This window comes from Schistocerca cancellata, chromosome 8, assembly GCF_023864275.1.
Source record: "Schistocerca cancellata isolate TAMUIC-IGC-003103 chromosome 8, iqSchCanc2.1, whole genome shotgun sequence".
Lineage (NCBI taxonomy): Eukaryota > Metazoa > Arthropoda > Insecta > Orthoptera > Acrididae > Schistocerca > Schistocerca cancellata.
This window is the reverse complement of record NC_064633.1, coordinates 260665315-260688458: the sequence shown is the minus strand read 5'-3', so window position 1 is coordinate 260688458 and position 23144 is coordinate 260665315. Positions and strand designations below refer to the sequence as shown.

The following is a 23144-nucleotide window of genomic DNA, read 5'->3' as shown; positions in this document are numbered from 1 at the left end:
CGTAGTGGTCGCGCGGTTCCAGACTGAAGCGCCTAGAACCGCTCGGCCACACAAGCCGGCACGAAAAGTATCCGGACAGCATTATGTGTTACGGAACTGACCACTAGAGATCATAAGGTTCGATCCCGCAGGTATAAAATGAGGCGGGAGTTTTGTGTTGACAATCGAGAAGCAGTAACAGAAGAATGTCAGGTGAGCTCAATGATTTCGAAATTGGAATAATTATTTGATGTGTCCTGAGTAACAAAGAGGGTCGTTTTAACCCTTCTAAAGCTGATCAGCTCGACGGTTGGTTATGCGGCTGTGAAGAGACATCATGAAGGATCTACCACGGCAAAAACGAGACCAGGCAAACCTCCTTACGATCAAGCACTGCAGAGGATAGTTGTAAGAAACTCTCATGAAATCAGTGAAAAGTATCAGTCGTGACTTCCACACTACTGCCATCGCTCGTGTTTGCACAGTGCCTGTCGATAGAGGATTAAAAATAATGGGATACAATGGTCGAGGAGCTGACTGCAAACTAAAAGTTTCTGTAGCCAATGCTAAGCGATGCTTTAGGTGGGTGTAAAGAGCGACACTACTGGACATTCGATGACAGGAAACGAGTGATTTTGGGTGATGAATTGCGCTTTGCCCTGTAGCAGTGTGGTGGAATGGCCTAGGATTGGCGAATTTCTGAACAACTTTACTTACCTTAATGTGTGCTGCCAGCACTGAAGTATGGAGGAGGTGGTATTAGAGTACGTTTCTTTTTATTGTGGTTATGGTGTGTTCCACAGACTGTACTTCAAAACGCCAAATACAGAAGAATAAGAACATTTTACAGTATTATGTACTGTGTACTGTGGAGGAACCGTTTGTAGACAATGATTGCATCAGCAGAAAAAAGCACCTAGTCTAAAAGCAACGTCAATGAGGCCATGGTTTGTGAATAACAACATGCACTGGCTTGCCCAGAGTCCCGATATGAACCCAGTGGAACAACCTTGTGATCAGTTAGAGCTCCGACTTCTCTCGGACCGCTGCATCCAACGTCAACGCCCTTTCTGGTTTAGGCTGTTGAAGAAGATTGGGCTGCCTTTCCTCCACATTTGTAAATTGTCCCGAGCAGAGTTTAAGCGTCATAAAGGTGAATGGTGGAGACTTCTGATATTAATGCCCACTAATAGGTGTCCGGATATTTTCGATCAAATAGTGGACTTTTAGTGCGCGAAAGGCTTTCTTGACCTCTTGTTGACAAACTGCTTTTGGCTTCTGCCTCGGATTCTTTGACCAACGTTCGTCTGATGGTTTTTCTGACGCTTCATCAGCTAGAGTGGCTGCATTGTCAATGCTTCAACCTCCATTGCTGTCGAGCTCGCGGCAGCAGACTGTATATACCTGGCGCGCCAGTTTCCAATGGCTTTTCCGTGGTCATTTCCGGCGCGGTTCTCCTCTTGCTATCTGCAACGGTCGTTCGCTCCAGCATGGGAATGCCGGATCCGTTCGCCTTGAGGCTTTCTTCTTTCTTCTTCAAGCTGTTATCATGTTTGTGTATTTCTATAGCTTCTCTGAACAAGCGGATGTTGTAGCTTTTATCTCCAACCAGAACCTCCGCGTCGGTCAATTTTACTATGTGGTCGGCTTCACATAGCGCGTGCTCTCCAACGGCCGATTTCTCCACTGCCAAAACTTGCAATGTCATTTATGTTCTGTGAGTTTGGTGTTGATTGATCATCCACTCATTCCAACAAAACCTTTTCCGCATGCGAATCTTATGCGGTATTTAACGACATTGCAAGTGGGTCCCTTTTATCCTTTCCCGATCTGAGACACTTTTTGATCTTCTTTGTCGGTTTATAAATAGTGTTTACTCCGTGTGTGAACAATATTCGGACGATTCTGTCCGTCACTCTGGCAATGTATGACAGAAAGGCTGTACACGACAATTCTTTTTCCGATGTGTCACTTCGGCGAGTTACACTTATGATATAACTAGTGAAGTACCCATTGCTCCTCAGAACGGTTTCCAGTTGTTGCATCTCACGTCTGAGGTGCTGCGGCTCACATATTCGTGTTGCTCGCGTTACGAACGTAATAATGATGCCTCTTTTCTTGCTCTAGTGGTGATTTACAGTTTGTGAAGGTATCGGTTCGTGTGCGACGGTTTTCGATGCACGCTGTGTCCCTTCACCATCCCTTGTGATTAGCACATCTAGAAAGGGTAGTTTTTCTACTTCCACGGAAGTTTTATGTTGGCATGGAGGCTGTTCAAGTGTCTTCGGATGTCACTGAACTGATCCTATCCATGGTTCCACACAGCAAAGGTATCATCGACGTATGTGTACCGCATCTTTGGTTTACAAGGTGCCAAATCCAGTGTCTGTGCTTCGAAATGCTCCGTGCAGAAGTTGGACATAACTGGGCTAAGAGATTACCCATGGCGACGCCTTCCAGATGTTCGTAGAAGTTGCCATTCCACGTGAAATAGCTCATGGTGAGACGTGCGTGAAAGTTGACGTCTTGCGGGAAAATGCAACTGAAATGGTCCTGAGTGTCACTGAGTGTCACCTTGGTAAACAAATAACATATAAGCTGACCAGGATGTCATTTGGTCCAAGTTTTATTTTCTACAGCTTCTCAGTGAAACATCCTGAGTCCTTTATGTATGTGTCAGTCTTCCCCACGTGCTGCTGGAGCAGAAAGGTCAAGAGTTTGCCAATTTATACGTCGGTGAACCAAGAGCGATAACAATAGGTCTTATGGGACATTCTTCTGTGAATCTTTGGTAATCCATACAGCCGAGATGGTAGGGCTTCTGTGTTGCGCAGGTTCCTCTGCATGAGACGCCTTGATTAAGACTCCTTGATTAACCGATTCGTGTTCCGTGTGATCCGCTTCATCGGATTTACGCTTAGTTTTCGGTACGTCGTCGGATCTAATAGGTCTCGGATCTTCTGCTCATAATCTTCGGTCTTCATTACGATGGTCGCATTTCCCTTATAGGCAGGCATTACCAATATACTCTTGTCGGCGTTAACACTGTTGATAGCTTGTACCTCTTCTTTTTTCAGACGGCAAGGTGGTGCTTTTGTTCGGCGTAGTATCCTAGCTGTTTCAACCGTATTTCCTCTGCTCTTTCATTAGAAAGAGGAGGAGGAGGAGGTTACTGTTTAACGTCCCGTCGACGACGAGGTCGTCAGAGACGGAGCGCAAGCTCGGATTAGGGAAGGATGCGGAAGGAAATCGGCCGTGCCCTTTCTAAGGAACCTTCCCGGCATTTGCCTGAAGCGATTTAGGGAAATCACGGAAAACCTATATTAGGACGACCGGACGCGGGATTGAACCGTCGTCCTCCCGAATGCGAGTCCAATGTGCTAACCACTGCGCCACCTCGCTCGGTCATTAGAAAGGGTCCGAATGATCGCTTCGTTACTAGCAAAGATGTCCTCCATAGGTATAGTTCTGGGGATGATAGCGAAATTCCCACCGGTTTGAACGACAGGCTGTTTCTCTTTGGTTAGTTGTTCAGTGAGGTTGGCTACTGTCCGTGACATCACCTTGTCAGTCTGCTTCCGGCGTCTTGCAAACTTTTTCTTCTGTGGTTTTAGTGTAGCGCTCGTTTTCGTTCCGGATGCGACTGTGAGTGATGCTGTCGATCTTGTCCCAGTCGTTTCGATGCATTCTGCTACTTAGCTGACAGAAAATGTGCAAAAATTCCTCATGCGTTCATGCCAAATATCTCTGTGTTACATGAATTCACTCACGAAGTAAAGCTCGTTCCATTCTGTCGTAGATACGATGTGCTTGGACTGTAGTGAATAGACGCTTACATTTTGAAAACTTCAAAGTGGTTCCTTCATCCCGGCACCGCGACAGAAAGGCGAGAGAGGACATCAATCGCGCTTTCTTCTTCCGTCGTTGATCAAGGCGTCGGTACACTCTACAGATCTCCTCCCTGTAGAGGCGTAGTACAAAATTGTTGACAAAATTCCTCTTGACTTCTGTCTCGGGTACTTCGTCCGACGTTTGTTTGATGATTTAAAATGCAAACAAAAACACCAATTGTGTAGCATATGTGTTACGCTCAACACTAACATTAAGAAAATTATGAAGTCTGCTATAGCATGTTATTTACAGTATGTGTGCTGTGTGGAATTCAACAATATATACATCGACCTGGAAAACCACATGGACCACAACAAAACAAATCATCTACTTTGTGGGAGCAGATGACATGCTGTTGGTCAAAACATTTGTGTAACTAAAAACGTTAGCAATCTGAAAATGGACATGGTTGCCGGAAACCGTTTAAGGCACTAAAATAAAACATTTGAAAAGTATTTGTGCCTGGTTGCGTCCTTCACCAACTATCATTAAGGCTGCTGACAAGAGCAACGTGGATAAAATAACAATACATAATGTTTCGAAGGATTATTTCAGGGGAAAAGTGATTCTTGTCGAGGATACAACATATGCCATATTTGGGCGCTATCGTGGATTTGTGAGCCATTTATAACAAAAAGTACCCTGTGTGTTCACAATAAGTTGAGTCAGCCATAGATAACGTTTCGTTGCTAAAAATCTGAGCGGCAGCTCGCATCAATCTCTTTAGTTTCTCATTATTGCAGTAAACAAAATTCGAAGCAACGCGTTGAACTTTAGGTTACTTCTGTAGTTACGTGTAAAAAATGACGAGAACTAAGATCGAGTACTTCTTTACATTGAAGTACGCTGGCTGTCAAAACGCTTACGACTGACAAGATTTCTCTCACTTTTTTCGATTGTTTGAGAGTTTTTGGGTGATTAAGATATAATTTTAGAAGAAAATTCAATCAAGTGGATACCATATATTTCTTATCTAATAGCTATGTTTATTAAATGTGACGCCGTTAACTTGTAGTACCAAGGAGCAGTGTAAATTTGCGAATCATTTCAGGTATCTCTTACCAGAATTAAAGTAATGAAGCAAGACATTGGATGGGGGGGAATTTTTACAGTTTCCCAGTTTGTCACAGAGTGCCAGAATGATGACGTTCCCACCGACGTTCAACATTTAAATGTCCTGATATGTTGGCGTGGGCGACCTGATATTTGGTAAATAAGAATATTTAGCAGCTAAGATGTTTTTATATTTTTTATTTTGCTTCCTCAATGACCAGTTTCGACAGAGTCTAGATGTCATCTTCGGATCATCTGCAAACAATAATATTGTGCATGGTTCGCACAAACACAACGAGAACACACTCCAATTACGGCACTTTTGTTTTATAATTGGAGAGTGCTCTCGTTATGTTTATGCGACTAATGCACATAATATTATTTCCAGAGGAACCGAAGATAACAGCTAGACTCCGTCGAATCCAGTCATTGGGCAAATCTTCGGAGGGAAAATAAAAAAATAAAAAATAAAAAATCAACAAACTGGAAATTACTGAGAGAGCGGATTTAAGCTTGAACCTAAATAAACTGGAGTCAAATACTGATAATCTGCCAGTAAAGCAACAGGCTCATCCCTCCAATTGAATGGGTTTGTATATTAATTTTACTAGATATGGATTTTGTGACGTTAAAAGTTATAAATTTACACTGAGGTGACAAGAGTCATGGGATAATTCCTAATATAGTGTCGGACCTCCTTTTGCTCGACGTAGTGCAACAACTCGACGTGTCATGGACGCAAGAGGTCGTTGGAAGTCCTCTGCAGAAGCGTTGATATTTGCGAAAGTGTTGCAGTTGCAGGATGTTGTGCACGAATTAACCTCTCGGATATTTCCCATAAACGTACGATGGGAGTCAATTCGGGAGATCTTGGTTGCCAAATCGTTCATTCGAATTGTGCAGAATGTTCTTCAAACCAACCACGAACAGCTGTGGCCTGATGACATGGCATCGTTGTTTGGGAACGCGCAGTCCATGAATGGCTTCAAATGGTCTCCAACCAGCCAGGCATAACAATTTCCAGGCAATGATCGGTTCAGCTCCCAGCCCATCCTACGTAAACACAGCAAACGCTATTATGGACCCACCATCAGCTTGTACAGTCCCTTGTTGACAACTTGGTCCATGGCTTCGTGTGGCCTGCACCACACACTAACCTTACCGTCAGCTCTTACCAACTGAAATCGGGACTGATCTGACCAGGATGTAGTTTTCCAGTCGTCTAGGATCCAATCCATATGGTCAGGAGGGGCGTTGCAGGTGATTTTGTACTGTCAGCAAAGGTACTCACTTCAGCCATCTGCTGCCATAGCCCATTAACGTCAAATTTCGCCGCACTGTCCTGACGGATACGTTCGTCGTACACCCCACATTGATTTCCTCGGTTATCTCACACAGTGTTGTCTGTATCTTAGCACTGACAACTCTACGCAAACGCAGCTGCTCTCGGTCGTTAAACGAAAGCCGTCGGCCGCTGTGTTGACCTTGGTGAGAGGTAACGCCTGAAATTTGGTATTCTCGGCACACTCTTGGCACTGTTGATCTCGGAATATTGGATTCCCTAATGATTTACGAAAGGGAATGTTCCGTGAGTCTATCTCCAACTACCATTCATCGTTCAAAGTCTGTTAAGTCCTGTCGTGCGGCCGTAATCACGGAGAAAACCTTTTCACACGAATCACCTGAGAAGAAACGACAGCTCCACCAATACCCTGCTCTTATATACCTTGGGTACGTGATGCTACCGCCATCTGTATATGTTCATATTTCTTTCCCATGACTTTTGTCACTTCATTGTATATTGACATATATAGATATCAGAGCGTGAGTACCTCGAAGAGAACGGTTAAGGCTTACTTTGTTATCTTAATAAAAGGTTTACGTGGATTCCCATAGAAACACCAGCCTTCATTTTTCTGTCACAGGCATACCATAGAGGGATACGCTAACATATCATGTGTGCTCGATTTATCCGTCTGCGGCATCCAGCGTTAGATCTGCCCCGCTCATCAAGACAATTCTCTATTGCATCTTTTCCGTCAAGGATAAGAGTTCTCCAAGAACCCGACGTAGGTTCGCGCCATACCACTGAACAGCCCTTACTGTTGTGAAGGATGAATGCTTACTAAACCAAGCAGCCTCGTAGTCGTCGGTCGCTGGGAAACGTAGATGACTACGTTTTATGAATTTCACATGTATCACACGGCAAGATGTCTTCCCCACTGGGAGCTTTGCAGTATTTGACACGCAGTTTCTCGAAATGAGCATCCCGTGTTACTCTTTTATATTAATGTTGATCATCTTGTATGGCTTTTGACATTTTTAGTGACCGGTTTCATCTGCGGATAAGTTCATCATCATGAAAATCTGACAGTACGCATGAAAAGTCAGAATAGTAACTTTAAATAAAAACATTATATAAATATAAGCTGTTGCTTTTCATTCCGGAAAGCGAATTATTTTCATAGTTCATCTACACATGTACGTTGAACTGCATCTCTGGCAATGGATTTGTGCATAGAAGACAAAACCGCTTCTACTGTAAGTACTTTATTTGAAGCAAACCGGTTACGCATCATTATATCTACTTCATCAGATGCAATAAAATCAAGTCATGTTCTGATTAAAAGAAGCGTGGGGTAATTCAATGTTCATAGCCAGCAATTTTTCGCTGTGTAGCGGACATTTATAAAATGGCATAAAACAACACAGAACGTCCCATGATACGCTTCCGTGATACCAGGACTACCAGTGCCTGGTAAACTAACGGGCCTCAGTATACCGAGGAAGTCATGCAGCCTGTTATTACACAGCCAGTGCGAGCGCTTGCGGTAGTAAATAAGGGACCGGTGTAGATTAATTTTACGTAATTTCGCAGATGATCATATACGGCAGGTTTGTGATCACTTTCTCGGTATACGGGGATCCGTTAGCCCACCAGGTACTGAGAACTCCTGTTATCATGAGAGCGCAACACGAGAGGGTTCTGTGTTGTTTGATACTGTTTTATAATTGACGTCCGCTACATAGCGAAAAGTTCCTGACTATGAACACTGGGTCATCCAGTTCTCTTTTTTGATCAGAACATGACTTGATTTTATTGCACCTGATGATGCGGCTATAACGCTGCGATACTGGTCGTTCTTATAAATAAAGTACTTACAGTTGAAACGGTTTCGTCTTCAAAATGATACATCCAGGCAGTGGCTACCATTAATAGAAAGTCTTCTGTATCTTTCGCTTCTTGTAGCGAACGCAAAGATATTTCGCGTTTAATAGTATTCGATCCGCAACCAGTTTTTAGTCACATGCACGATAATTCACAATATTGTTTTGTGAAGTTTAATTTCGAGGAATTAGTTACTCATATAAGTGAATTCATTGTTTTGTCTCGTCCTTCGTAGTAATAAATCAACGTAACTTCTATTTGTTAGATTGTCACTTACATCAGTGTGATCCGTATCGCAATCTTTATGGTTCAAATATGAGAAATAAGCAACACAAATCATTCCCAGACGTGGCTGGTCAAAATAAAGCTTTCAGAATTACTGCTAGATTATCGCCGTCCACTTTCCACTTTACAACTTGTTTAGTGACTTATCTCTGATGAAGAGCACAAGGTACTCACCGCTTTTGATTTCTTGACCGTAGTGGATGAACTGTTTGCTGGAGGCACCACCGGGTGTGTGTGACAGGATTACTGGGAGCATAGTCTGCAACAGTAGAAAAATACGTCTTTACTTCAGTCGTCATTGTTTCAGGTTTCGGTTGTTTCCTGTTTAATGCACTTCGTAGATTCAACTGTTCCACATTTTCGTTACCGGCATGTTACTCAGACAGACATTACCCTGGAACGTTTTCCTGCACCAAGAACTATGACATGCCCAATAAGAATAAGGATATGTGTCGTAAATAGTGGATTGTGTAGCTACGAAAACATGTCGATTTTCAACCAGCGCTTCAGTCTAGCTACCGATTTTAGAGTCAAGGAAAGTGCACTAGATAGCGCCATGAGCAGTTTCCACCATTTTATGCAGTTTGTTGTTGTTGCTAGACATGAGATTGTGATTTGTGCTGCACTTACAATTTTTTCGAGTCTACGCCTTTAAGTGCTTTATAAACTTTAAGACCTGAAGAGACAAACAAATGATTAAAATTTCAGAAAATTTTTTGTGATTTATTCAAGAGAAAGAGCTTCACAAATTGAGCAAGTCAATAAACGCATTGCTGCTCTTCTGAAACCTTATGAAAGAAGTTATAGAATGTCATCCCGAAGGATATCGTGCAACATTCAGCCATTTGGCGCGTAAGATTATCAAAATCTCGAGCCGGTTGGAGTGCCTTGCCCATAATGCTCCAAACTTTCTAAATTAGAGAGACATCCAACGACTTGCTGACCAAGGTAGGCTTTGCGAAGTGCAGAGACAAGCAGTAGAAACTGTCGCCGTGTGCGGGCTGACCTTATCTTTCTGAAATGAAAGCCCAGCATGGATTGCCAGAAGGACGCCACGGATGACAACCAAAGGGGTTCCTGCTATGAAAAGAAATGGTACCCCAGACCATCACTCCTGGCTGTCGGGACTTACGGCGGGCGACAGTCGTACTGTTGTCCCGCTGGTTTCCCAGGCGTTTCCAGACGCGTCTTGGTCCTGGGATCTCATTACTGGAGCAGAATTGTCTCCAGGGATGAGTACCACTTCGAACTGAGCCCAGATGACCAGCGTAGACGTGTCTAGAGACTCCCTGGACAACAGTGGGATATCATCCTGACTGTCGCCGTGATAAGGCCCGACAACCAGGACTGATGCTTTGGGTTTATTTTGATATCAGGACTCCTTTGGCTGTCATCTTTGGAGAATTTAGAGCATAGCGGTACGTCGACGATATCCTACTTTTGTTGCCCTTCATGGCAAGCCGTCATAGGTTTACATTTCAGCAAGATAATGGCAACCCATACGGCAAGAGTTTCTGTCACTTGTGTTTGTGTTGTCCGCCGCTTGTGGTCTCGCGGTAGCGTTCTCGCTTCCCGAGCACGGGGTCCCGGGTTCGATTCCCGGCGGGGATCCCTCGAGATGACTGGGTGTTTGTGTTGTCCTCATCATTTCATCATCATCCAGGAAAGTGGCGAAATTGGACTGCGCAAAGGTTGGGAAATTGTACGGGCGCTGATAACCGCGCTGTTGAGCGCCCCACAAACCAAACATCATCATCATCATCACTTGTGTTTGTGCTTGCCAAACCCTGTCTTGGCCAGTAAGGTCACCATATCTTTCCCCAACTGAGAAATTTTGCAGCATTACAGGCAAGGCCCTCGAAGGAGCTCGTGATTTTGACAATCTAACCCGCCAACTGGACGTAATTAGCTACGATATTCGTCAGGAGGTCATCCGACAACTATCAATCAATGCCAAGCTGAATAAGGGTCATCGGTGGACCTGGGCGTTACTGACTTCATCAATTTTTGAAGCTCTTTATTTTACCTGAGTCATTCAATTTAATGAATTTACCTATCTTGAAAATGGAAATTTGCATTAGGCTGAAATAGCTTCAATTACAAACTATTTTCTTTTTACTGGTTTTTGATGATACAACAGCTTAATTTGAGTTCACTTACTGATTGTCGATATGTAGTAGAGTAATAATGGAACGGATAATTACTATATACACCACTGACAAGATTTTGTTGACTAAAACACCTTTAAGTTTCAATAGAATATTGTTTCTAGGTATATGATCACGTTGTACCTTGAAAAATTTTCTCACATTTGGAAAAGCCTTAAGCTTCAGGAGTAATTTTGGTAATTTCAGAAGAAGCCTGCAGCACAAAATATGCTAAATTTCTATAGCAGAGCAGGCTAGAGGAGGAAGTCTGAAAAGTGCCTAAGATTCAACACTCTCCGCTATTCCTGCTCTTTTGGAGAATGTGATGTTGAAAATTATCAACTATTGTAGAAGTATATCGAATTACGAGAACTCAGTGTCAGTCTCATTGCTATCCATCCATAAATTCACTGCCTCACAAAAGAAGTGAAGCATCAGGAAGGCGAGGCTAAGACGAAACGAAACATCATGGGTCGAGAGGCTTGTTATATTATTTCATTGCTTAGAAGACCGAGTCAGTTTTACAAATCACATATCGTTATGAGCCCTATGTCGTGGCTTTTCCCTGGCCTGGATGAATGCAATGAATCGGACGGTAAGGGTGCCATAAAGTCGTTCTTTCCTCTCCTGAGAGAAATAAGCCCACTGTTGTAACCGGGACAGGAACGGTCGCAGGGTTGCCGCTAACGAAAACGCGGCGGGACCAAACGGGAGCGGCCCGTGAACAAACAAGACGGACGAATGGGAATGGAACGACAAGCACCACGACAGACAACCGAGTAAGACACCAAGATCAACAACAAAGTATTAAGCAATGGGGTCACAAGAGGTAACCTCATGAACTCAAAACAATGTCCACTCATAAACGGGAAGTAAGCACACGCAACGTAAACACGATGTCTGTAAGCGAGATATCAACCAATCAACGCGGATACCAGGCTGCCTCACTGAGTTTTTTTTCCTTTATTGTTATTTTGCACCTCATACAAGGTGGACTGGCAGCGGAAAATGTTACTCCGCTCTTCAGCCACAAGCAGTACAATAAAAGAGAAAACCAATGAAGATAGAAAAGTAACACAATGGCGGTTAAAAAACAGTAGATACAATAATTAAAAAACATGAAGCCGTTCACACTCGGCGAAAAACAAGAAAAACTGTCGGCACTGTGCACAAACACTGATGATTTAGACAATACACGTGAACGAAGGAGCGTGGGCGGCGAAAAACACTGAATCACAAACACGACGGCACACACACGAAAAACTGATGGCGATGATCTCCGGCGCGCGAATGTCCACTTAACGCGTGCGAGTCCTGGGACCTGCCAAGAGGGGAAGAGGGTGGTGGGGGAGGGAGAGGGGACAGCAGAGATGCCAATGGCAGAGGAGATGGTGGGAGGAATGAAGTTATGGGGGTAGGGGAAGCCCGGGGGAGGAGGAGGGAGGAAGGGAGGAAGGAGGGAAGGAAGAGAGAAGGGTGAGAGGGTGTCCATAGGAAAAAACACAGGAAGTGGGAGGGGAGTATCAAAGTTGATAGGAGGGGTAAATGGAGGGGAGGAGGGCATCATCACGGAGGGGGAGCTGGCGAAGCCACTTTGGGAGAGGGTAAGGAGAATGGAGAGATGGAGAGCAGGTGGGACGTGGAAATACAGGCGCGGCAGCAGACAGGAGTGGGAGAGGATGGGAGAGATAAGTGGGTGAGGGGGATCAAGTTTACAGGATTTGTAGAGGATCCGTATCCGTTCGAGGAAAAGGAGGAGGTGGGGGAACGGGATAAGGTCGTACAGGATCCGCGTGGGGCTCACTGAGTGAGAGGCAGCTGCCTAAATACACGACAGGGTATGTCGCTATTGGCCGCTGGGACCATGTGCTCCACAGTGGCGCCCTCACGTTAGACTAAGGGCCAGGAGTGCGCGCAGCCACGACTTACAGTGCGACTGCTGAAGAGACATATAGTGGTCATCGAGTTCCATGCCGTCTGGCGCGGTTTCGAAACCCGCGGCGCTCGGTACCAGACCCACAATTGTTGTAACTAGTCCTTGATATCCTGAATAGTGAAACTGGGATGAAGTTGACATCTAAATGGTACAACACATAAGGTTTGAGGTGACGCCACTGTGCCTAACTTAAACACTAGAAAATTGCGACCACCAAAGTCGCTGACGGCCGGCAGCCGGGATAATGGAGAACAGCGATAAATTGTTGAACCCGATGCGTCGCCATTCATCCAGACCACACTTCCCGATCATGGCACCATTTCATGTGTTGTCTGAACTGCAGCCTAGGCGTAGGACGACATTTCACAAGTCTGGCTACTGCTAGTCTCCGACCAGATTTGTGGGATCACACAGAATATTGCAAGGAGTCCAATAGTTCTCTGGGATGGCAAGCGAAGATGTGAATGGGTTACGAAGACTTTGTATCACCATACGACCGTGCTCCCTTGTGGTGGTCAGGTGTCATCACCCAGAAGATTGACGATGAGCGTGCATACCATCACATTCCCATGTAGTCAAACATCGGGCAACTGTCACATGCGAATGCCCCACAGATCTGGACATTGCATGAGTCGACAAGCTGTCCTAATGGAGTCCCATACTGAGGACCTGTCAAATTCTGCCAAGTGCTGATAACACAGTTACGCACGAGTATGTGGTTTCTCCATGTCCTCCACAGTGATTACTCAACATCTAACGCTGTTCGAGCCCTTTGTATACACTACTAAGTCTCATAAGAACAAGGATAAGGAAACTCTAATTATTTACATACCCTCTAGTGGTGTCTATGTTTACAGAATTATATTGACATCCATCTCCGACTATGTCTTCTGTTTTCTTAAGTTTCTTTGTCAGGCAGCTATGTTGAAGTTAGATTATGTGGGCCTTCTAACGCCTGTGAATTTTTTTTCCATAGATTCTCATATTATTATTAATCCTTGCTTTTTCCTTCCTCCGGGTTCCTAAAATCTCCTCAAATAAATGGCTATAGCCCACCTTCTTGACGCTTTGGACCTTATTTGGGTGAAGTTCCATATTAATATAACGATGTTTGTCAGAATGTGGTTGGCAAGAAGTGTACAATATGAGTCAAATGATATCCGTACCACATAACAGATAGTATGCATAAATGCATGGCATGTTCACACAGCCCTTGCAGTCTTGGTCAATCCATGGCGGGTAACTAGGTCGTGTCCTACACGACAACCAAGACCTTGGACCACACAGTCGGCTCAAACTGTCAAACCACCACCCGAGCCAGAAAAGAGGCATGATTAGTACGCTCGTAACGAGAGCAGGACGAATATGTGAGCCGCAACACCTCAAACGAGAACTGCAACACTTGGAAACTGTCCTGAGGAGCAATGGGTACTCCACAAATTATATTAGAAGTGTAACAGAGCCAAACACTCGGCGAAGTAAGGAACCAGAAAAAGAAATGTCGGGTACTGCCTTTCTGCCATACATTCCCAGAGTGACGGACAGAATCGGCCGTATATTGCGCAAACATGGCTTAAAGACTATTTTCAAACCGACAAGGAGGATCAAAGAGTGTCTTAGATCGGCGAAGGAGAAAAGAGACCCACTTGCAATGTCAGGAATATACTGTATACCATGCACATGCGGAAAAGTTTATATCGGAATGACTGGACGATCAATTAACACCAGAATCAAAGAGCATAAGCGACATTGCAGGTTGGGGCAGGTGGAAAAATCGGCCGTGGCAGAGCACGCACTGACTGAGACCGACCACGTAATAAGATTCGCCGACACGGAAGTTCTGGCTGTAGAGAAGCACTATCACACGCACTTGTTCAGAGAAGCTGTAGAAATACAAAAACACGCGAACAGTTTAAACAAGCAAGAGGAAAGCCTTAAGGTAAACGGATCCTGGCTTCCCGTACTGCAGTGAACGACCGTCGCAGGTAGGAAGAGGAGAACCGCACCGGAAATGACCGCGGAGAAGCCCTCGGACGCTCGCGAGTCATATACATCTTGTCGTTGATTTGTGCAGCCATAAACTTTTTTACACGCGTATCTTCTATTATTTACGTGGGAACTTGTCTTTTTAGCATATTCATGTTATATACAGATATGATAGCGAAATATTTTTCGCTGAGTTTATTTAGTTAAACTTTTTCTTCATTTCGCATTAGGTTTCGATTCTTTAAGCCGTTGCCCACAAGTTATCTGTTCAGAAAACCACTTTACATTACCGCTACGAAATGGAAACACCATGGTGTGAAAATACCTTAACGGAAGGATAGTTAACTAGAAAAGTTACCATATGTATAAAAATAGCAGCATATTTACATTTGTGTTTGCATTAAGAAAATATTAACTGCTCTTTGTATTTTGACAGTTTGTGTACATAAGGTGAGAAATGTGCAGAAATACACTCCTGGAAATTGAAATAAGAACACCGTGAATTCATTGTCCCAGGAAGGGGAAACTTTATTGACACATTCCTGGGGTCAGATACATCACATGATCACACTGACAGAACCACAGGCACATAGACACAGGCAACAGAGCATGCACAATGTCGGCACTAGTACAGTGTATATCCACCTTTCGCAGCAATGCAGGCTGCTATTCTCCCATGGAGACGATCGTAGAGATGCTGGATGTAGTCCTGTGGAACGGCTTGCCATGCCATTTCCACCTGGCGCCTCCGTTGGACCAGCGTTCGTGCTGGACGTGCAGACCGCGTGAGACGACGCTTCATCCAGTCCCAAACATGCTCAATGGGGGACAGATCCGGAGATCTTGCTGGCCAGGGTAGTTGACTTACACCTTCTAGAGCACGTTGTGTGGCGCGGGATACATGCGGACGTGCATTGTCCTGTTGGAACAGCAAGTTCCCTTGCCGGTCTAGGAATGATAGAACGATGGGTTCGATGACGGTTTGGATGTACCGTGCACTATTCAGTGTCCCCTCGACGATCACCAGTGATGTACGGCCAGTGTAGGAGATCGCTCCCCACACCATGATGCCGCGTGTTGGCCCTGTGTGCCTCGGTCGTATGCAGTCCTGATTGTGGCGCTCACCTGCACGGCGCCAAACACGAATACGACCATCATTGGCACCAAAGCAGAAGTGACTCTCATCGCTGAAGACGACACGTCTCCATTCGTTCCTCCATTCACGCCTGTCGCGACACCACTGGAGGCGGGCTGCACGATGTTGGGGCGTGAGCGGAAGACGGCCTAACGGTGTGCGGGACCGTAGCCCAGCTTCATGGAGATGGTTGCGAATGGTCCTCGCCGATACCCCAGGAGCAACAGTGTCCCTAATTTGCTGGGAAGTGGCGGTGCGGTCCCCTACGGCACTGCGTAGGATCCTACGGTCTTGGCGTGCATCCGTGCGTCGCTGCGGTCCGGTCCCAGGTCGACGGGCACGTGCACCTTCCGCCGACCACTGGCGACAACATCGATGTACTGTGGAGACCTCACGCCCCACGTGTTGAGCAATTCGGCGGTACGTCCACCCGGCCTCCCGCATGCCCACTAAACGCCCTCGCTCAAAGTCCGTCAACTGCACATACGGTTCACGTCCACGCTGTCGCGGCATGCTACCAGTGTTAAAGACCGCGATGGAGCTCCGTATGCCACGGCAAACTGGCTGACACTGACGGCGGCGGTGCACAAATGCTGCGCAGCTAGCGCCATTCGACGGCCAGCACCGCGGTTCCTGGTGTGTCCGCTGTGCCGTGCGTGTGATCATTGCTTGTACAGCCCTCTCGCAGTGTCCGGAGCAAGTATGGTGGGTCTGACACACCGGTGTCAATGTGTTCTTTTTTCGATTTCCAGGAGTGTATAACTATGAGCAAAGAATAAAGGTGAGATCTTGGATATTCGGGAATCCAGCCGGATGTTCGCGTCGTTCTCGCACGATATTTCAACAGCGTGCCTCGCTGTTTTCTTCAGGTGCTACCTGAGACTGATCAAGGATCAGTCTCAGGTAGCACCTGAAGAAGACAGCGAGGCACGCTGTTGAAATATCGTGCGAGAACGACGCGAACATTCGGCTGGATTCCCGAATATCCAAGATGTCAACAGATCGCCGGGAAAGCATGAAGAATTACAATAAAGGTGAGGTTCGTCTAACAATCTGAAAGATCTATCTAGCTACAAATGGTTCAAATGGCTCTGAGCACTATGGGACTTAACTCCTGAGGTCATCAGTCCCCTAGAACTTAGAACTACTTAAACCTAACTAACCTAAGGACATCACACACAACCATGCCCGAGGCAGGATTCGAATCTGCGACCGTAGCGGTCGCGCGGTTCCGGACTGTAGCGCCTAGAGCCGCTAGGCCACCCCGGCCGGCTATCTAGCTACATATACGTGCATATGCAAAGAAGAGAAGCTAACAAACACGAAACAATAAAATTGTAAGATGTTCTACCGAAATGGTACGTTCGAAAATATAAAATTTCACTTAGTGTACAGGCAGTTCATGATCTACGAATGAAAATTCTTATCTGTTAGTGTACAAACTGCGAATGGAATTGCTATTTTTGTCTAGTTAGCTATAAACAGAATGTCAGTAAAAGTATTGAGGTAAGTTCTATATTCGTAGTTGAGTTCATTCGTTGGTAGATGTAAATGGTTGTTTCTTAAAATGACTAAAAATGTTGATTTTTATAGTATATTAATTTTCTTCCGTTTCTTTGGATGATGAAGTATTCAGAATCCACCCTAAATGTATTTGGACATGTGTTTCTCATGTAAGAGCTGCATCGTGAATGCACAAGGATTATTTCCGTTGGATGTTTTGTATTTTTTGCTTTGAGGTCTCCCTTATTTCGGCAGCATTTCCAATAAAACAGTCAGACTTTATCAAAATCAGAATTAGTCGTACATATCGTACCGGAAACAATGTTGGAAGTATTACATGGGGTACCACCTGCAGAAATGAAACATTTAATAAATCAGGAATGTATATAAACCAGTATAAATTTTAAGTTTTCAAATTTCTCATTTGTGGTTCATGGTGTGGGTTTCTGGTAACATGTCCTAGTTCATGAACCACGGGCAACTTATGAGTGGCCAAGTAAGTGGTCCTGACAGTCGGGGTACCAGTTACTTTGGAATAAGGTTGGGCATCTCGGACATATTCCGAGTCGTGGCCACCTTTGTGCTCAGACGGCAAAGACTACCAAATCCACCGGTTAGTCCCTCAACCGTTAGGGGTAAAACTCAATGGGACCCGGGGCAAGTAAGGCTAGAAGCCTACTTCCCTGGTACTATAAATATGATGCTGGCAACAATCAGAGCAAAATGCCTCGGACCTTTGGAGATGACGGAGTCCCACCTCTAACTGTCAAAACAGGGTCTCCTAAGATACGACTCGGTAAACGAATGGTAACGAGATGGGGAGCTATTAATATGAATGGGGGCTACTCTGGGAAGGAGGCAGAGCTGGAAGAGGCTGCAAGTAAGATGGGGTTGGACGTTTTAGCTGTTAGTGACATTCGGGTAAGGGGTGAGAAAGAAGAGGAAGTGGGAGAATACAAGGTCTACCTGTCAGGAGTCAAAGCAGGAATAGCACAATGGGGTGTAGGGCTTTTCATCAGGAAAGAAATGGAACCCAGCGTAGTTGCAATAAGGTATGTAAACGAACGACTGATGTGGATAGATTTGACAGTGTCTAGCAAGAAAATTAGGATTGTGTCAGTGTATTCGCATTGCGAAGGGACAGATCTAAATAAGATAGATAGTTTTTATGACGGACTCAGTGATGTAGTTGTTAGGGTAAAGGACAAGGACAGTGTTCTGCTCATGGGTGATTTTAATGCCAGGGTTGGAAATCGAACAGGAGGGTATGAAACGGGTATGGGTAAATTTGGAGAGGATATGGAGGCCAACAGGAACGGGAAACAACTCTTGGATTTCTGTGCCAGTATGGGCTTAGTAATTACAAACTCCTTTTTTGAACACCGGTATACTTGGGAAGGCAGGGGAACCAGATCTGTCATTGACTATATCATAAAAGATCAGGAATTCAGGAAGGCTGTGAGGGACACACGTGTATTCAGGGGATTCTTTGATGACACTGATCACTATTTAATCTACAATGAAATTGGTATTGTGAGGCCGAAAGTGCAGGAGGCCAGGTCCATGTGTAGGAGGATAAGAGTGGAGAAACTTCAGGATAAGGAAATCAGACACAAGTGCATAACAGTGATCTCAGAAAGGTACCAGTTAGTTGAATATAGTCAATTGCAGTCACTGGAAAAGGAATGGACAAGGTACAGGGACACAGTACTAGAAGTGGCCAAAGAATGTCTTGGAACAGTAGTGTGTAAAGGTAGGATGAAGCAAACAGCTTGGTGGAATGACACAGTCAAGGCAGCCTGTAAAAGGAAAAAGAAGGCATATCAAAAATGGCTACATACTAGAACTCAGGTAGACAGAGAAAGTTATGTTGAAGAAAGAAACAAAGCCAAACAGATAATTACAGCATCCAAGAAGAAATCTTGGGAAGACTTTGGGAACAGGTTGGAGACCTTGGGTCAAGCTGCTGGAAAATCATTCTGGAGTGTAATTAGCAGTCTTCGAAAGGGAGGTAAGAAGGAAATGACAAGTATTTTGGACAAGTCAGGAAAACTGCTCGTGAATCCTGTTGATGCCTTGGGCAGATGGAGGGAATATTTTGAAGAGTTGCTCAATGTAGGTGAAAATACGATCAGTAATGTTTCAGATTTCGATGTACAATGGGACAGGAATGATGATGGAAATAGGATCACATTTGAGGAAGTGGAGAAAATGGTCAATAGATTGCAGTGCAATAATGCGGCTGGAGTGGATGAAATTAAGTCGGAACTCATCAAATACAGTGGAATGTCAGGTCTTAAATGGCTACACAGGTTAATTGAAATGGCGTGGGAGTCGGGACAGGTTCCATCAGACTGGACAAAAGCAGTAATTACACCAATCTTTAAACTTGGAAACAGAAAACATTGTAACAACTACAGAGGTATCTCTTTGATCAGTGTTGTGGGTAAAATCTTCTCAGGTATTGTTGAAAGGAAAGTGCGAGTATTAATTGAGTACAAATTGGGTGAAAATCAGTGTGGGTTTAGGCCTCTTAGAGGTTGTCAGGACCAGATCTTTAGCTTACGGCAAATAATGGAGAAGTGTCACGAGTGGAATAGGGAGCTGTATCTATGTTTTATAGATCTAGAAAAGGCATATGACCAGGTTCCTAGGGAGGAAGTTATTGTCTGTTCTACGTGATTATGGAATAGGAGGCAAAATTTTGCAAGCAATTAAAGGTCTTTACATAGATAGTCAGGCAGCAGTTAGAGTTGACGGTAAATTGAGTGCATGGTTCAGAGTAGTTTCAGTGGTAAGAGAAGGCTGCAACCTGTCTCCGCCGTTGTTCATATTATTTATGGATCATATGTTGAAAACAATAGACTGGCTGGGTGAGATTAAGATAGGTGAACATAAAATAAGCAGTCTCACATATGCGGATGACTTAGTTGTGATGGCAGATTCTATTGAAAGTTTGCAAAGTAATATTTCAGAGCTAGATCAGAAATGCAAGGACTATGGTATGTAGATTAGCATCTCCAAAACAAAAGTAATGTCAATGGGAAAGAGATATAAACGGATTGAGTGTCAAATAGGAGGAACAAAGTTAGAACAGGTGGACGGTTTCAAGTACTTAGGATGCATATTCTCACAGGATGGCAACGTAGTGAAAGAACTGGAAGCGAGGTGTAGCAAAGCTAATGCTGTGAGCGCTCAGCTACGATCTACTCTCCTCTGCAAGAAGGAAGTCAGTACCAAGACTAAGTTATCTGTGCACCGTTCAATCTTTCGACCAACTTTGTTGTATGGGAGCGAAAGCTGGGTGGATTTAGGTTACCTTATCAATAAGGTTGAGGTTACGGATATGAAAGTAGCTAGGATGATTGCAGGTACTAGTAGATGGGAACAATGGCAGGAGGGTGTGCACAATGAGGAAATCAAAGAAAAACTGGGAATGAACTCTATAGATGTAGCAGTCAGGGCGAACAGGCGTAGATGGTGGGGTCATGTTACACGCATGGGAGAAGCAAGGTTACCAAAGAGACTCATGGGTTCAGCAGTAGAGGGTAGGAAGAGTCGGGGTAGACCAAGGAGAAGGTACCTGGATTCGGTTAAGAATGATTTTGAAGTAATAGGATTAACATCAGAAGAGGCACCAATGTTAGCACTGAATAGGGGATGATGGAGAAATTTTATAAGGGGGACTATGCTCCAGACTGAACGCTGAAAGGCATAATCAGTCTTAAATGATGATGATGATGATGAAATTTCTCATTTTGTTACATTTTTTAATAATTTTATTTTCGTTAGTTATCTTTTTCCTCTACTATACACTTACATGTACATAAATAAATCTCTGAAATTTTTAGATGGATCTTACTTTTATTCTTTGGTCAACGTTGTATCTTTGCACGTTTCCTGCCATATGTGCAGAAATTTCATCTCTTGAAAACAGTAAACTTCTGTAAATCGAACGAACAGCAATATAGTGTGTGGATTCGCTGCCATTCTTACACATATGTCACTGTTCTTGGACTAATTTATTTTCACACCGTTGTATTTCTATTTCGTAAAGGTGTTTTCCATAGAAGTAATCAGTCGATAATTGGTTAGAAAAACCTAAACTGGTTTTGAAACGAGGGAGACGTTTCAATAAATAATAGCCTTAGTAGGAAAACTGCCGCAGTCATTCAGTAAGTAAGTATATGATTAACTTACCCCCACTGCAGAATATATATGTAAAAGGAGCTATAGTATACATAAAATGGTTTATATTTCTCAATCTACAACAGTAAACTCTTTTCAGACGGATACATCTAAATCACCTGAATTATGTATATACGCTGAATGAACAGGACTGCAGATACGTTGGTTGTCAATCCCTTGTTGTTATGATACAGAAAAGTAGTTTAATTTTTGAGTGCCAGTTTCGTACTGTTTTGTAGTTATCTTATGTTGCCGATGTTTTTTCCAGAACTGTTTGGTAATACTTTTTTGTTGCAAGGAGAGAGAGATAAGCATTAACTGCACAGAAATTTTGAAAAAATCTCATCAGTATGCCTTAGAATTCCACTCCACCACACAAACAGCACACATCAAAACTGTTTAGTACAGGGTGTAGTTTTGAAATTCAGGGACTGACGCCTAACAAAACCAAAATTTGTACCGAATGTGTGCCTAAGTTTTTATAATTTCGAAGAAAGACCGGCGCCAATTGCAATCAGGTTCGAAATAATTCGATGGAGAAAGTTGTAAATTTATGCCGGGCTGAGTCTCGGCACACAATCTCCTGCTTAACGCGAGCGGTTGCCTTAACTGCCTTGGTCATCCGGTCAGGCTCCCCAGCTGACACAAATTCTCAACTCTTCATATGCAAGTAGCATACACTGTACATTCGATTCACCTGCATGCTGCTCGCAGCGATTTCTGTATTTACACAAGAGTCTTAGGGCCTTTTGTGGGTCTACACTGAAGTTACCAAGACAATCACGAGTACCGATAAACTGTTTGTATACAGAATGAATATTAATGAAAACTAAAACTGCAGGGATGGATTCCTGACTGGAAATTGAGGGAAAAGGTCCAGTGAACATGTGTCAGGAAACGCATCTTTGCCAAGACGTATGGCGCTGACGAATGACAGTTCCTCTGAGTACGTGCCGTGTGTTCCTTCTGTGTTGCAGGCTGTATGATTGACGCAGCGTGCTGTAAGCAGCAACATGGTGTGGTATTCATGTCGAGAACAAGCCAAGATAAAGTTTGTGTACGGCCAAGCAGACGGAAATAGTTGACAGGCAGCATGGCTGTACCAAAACAAGTACCCTCAGACACACCAAACACGTCACACAACATTTGAAGCCCTCTTTGAGCGTTTTATGTGATCATAGCTCCTTTCAGACAGACGCACTTGCAGGGAGGCGGCGCTCTGTTCGTACACCAAATCTGGAGGACTAGGTTCTACAGAATACTGAGATGAATCCTACTACAAACTCCAGGCAAGTTGCACTCCAACATGGTGTAAGCCAAAGTAAGATTTTGTGTATCATGCATGACAGGTGTGTGCGAATACGTGCATTGTATCCCACGAAGCCAAAATCGGTTGTGACGTGGATGCGATGCAGCTCTGTACTGTGTTTGAGAGTGATCTGTTGTTGTTGCATGCGCACTGTCCATTTTCGGACGCATGTTCATAGGACCCTTTTTCCTCCATTTCCAATTAGGAAAATGCCCTTGTAGTTTATCGGTTTTGTTAAAATTCACCCTTTACATATTTATCGGACAGAACAGGTAACACACACACACACACACACACACACACACGATGAACTGACTCACTTACCTTGTTCATCTCAGCTTCGTTGAACCCACCAATCATGAACATGAGATTGCTGCATATGTCCTGCGTGAACGCCCCATCGCTGCACATCAGCTCCGTCACCAACTGCATGAATTCGTTGTTCGGGTTGAACTCATTCAGGCCAATCAGTTGGGTCAGCACCTGCGAAGGCAAAACACTTATGGCTACAGAGATACACCATGATAATATGCCTCAAGGTCAAAAATGAAAGGAGCTGTACC

The 23144-nt window shown here is 44.3% G+C and overlaps 1 protein-coding gene across 1 annotated transcript in view; it reads right to left on the bottom strand.

The window, feature by feature from the left end:
- LOC126094882 (lipase 3-like) overlaps nt 1–23144 on the bottom strand; it is a 73433-nt gene that overhangs the window by 12633 nt on the left and 37656 nt on the right. The window contains exons 7-8 of the mRNA XM_049909519.1: nt 22906–23064; nt 8552–8636 (exon numbers count right to left, since the gene is read on the bottom strand). Coding sequence (XP_049765476.1) covers nt 8552–8636; nt 22906–23064 — 244 coding nt within the window. The remainder of the gene's footprint in view (nt 1–8551; nt 8637–22905; nt 23065–23144) is intronic.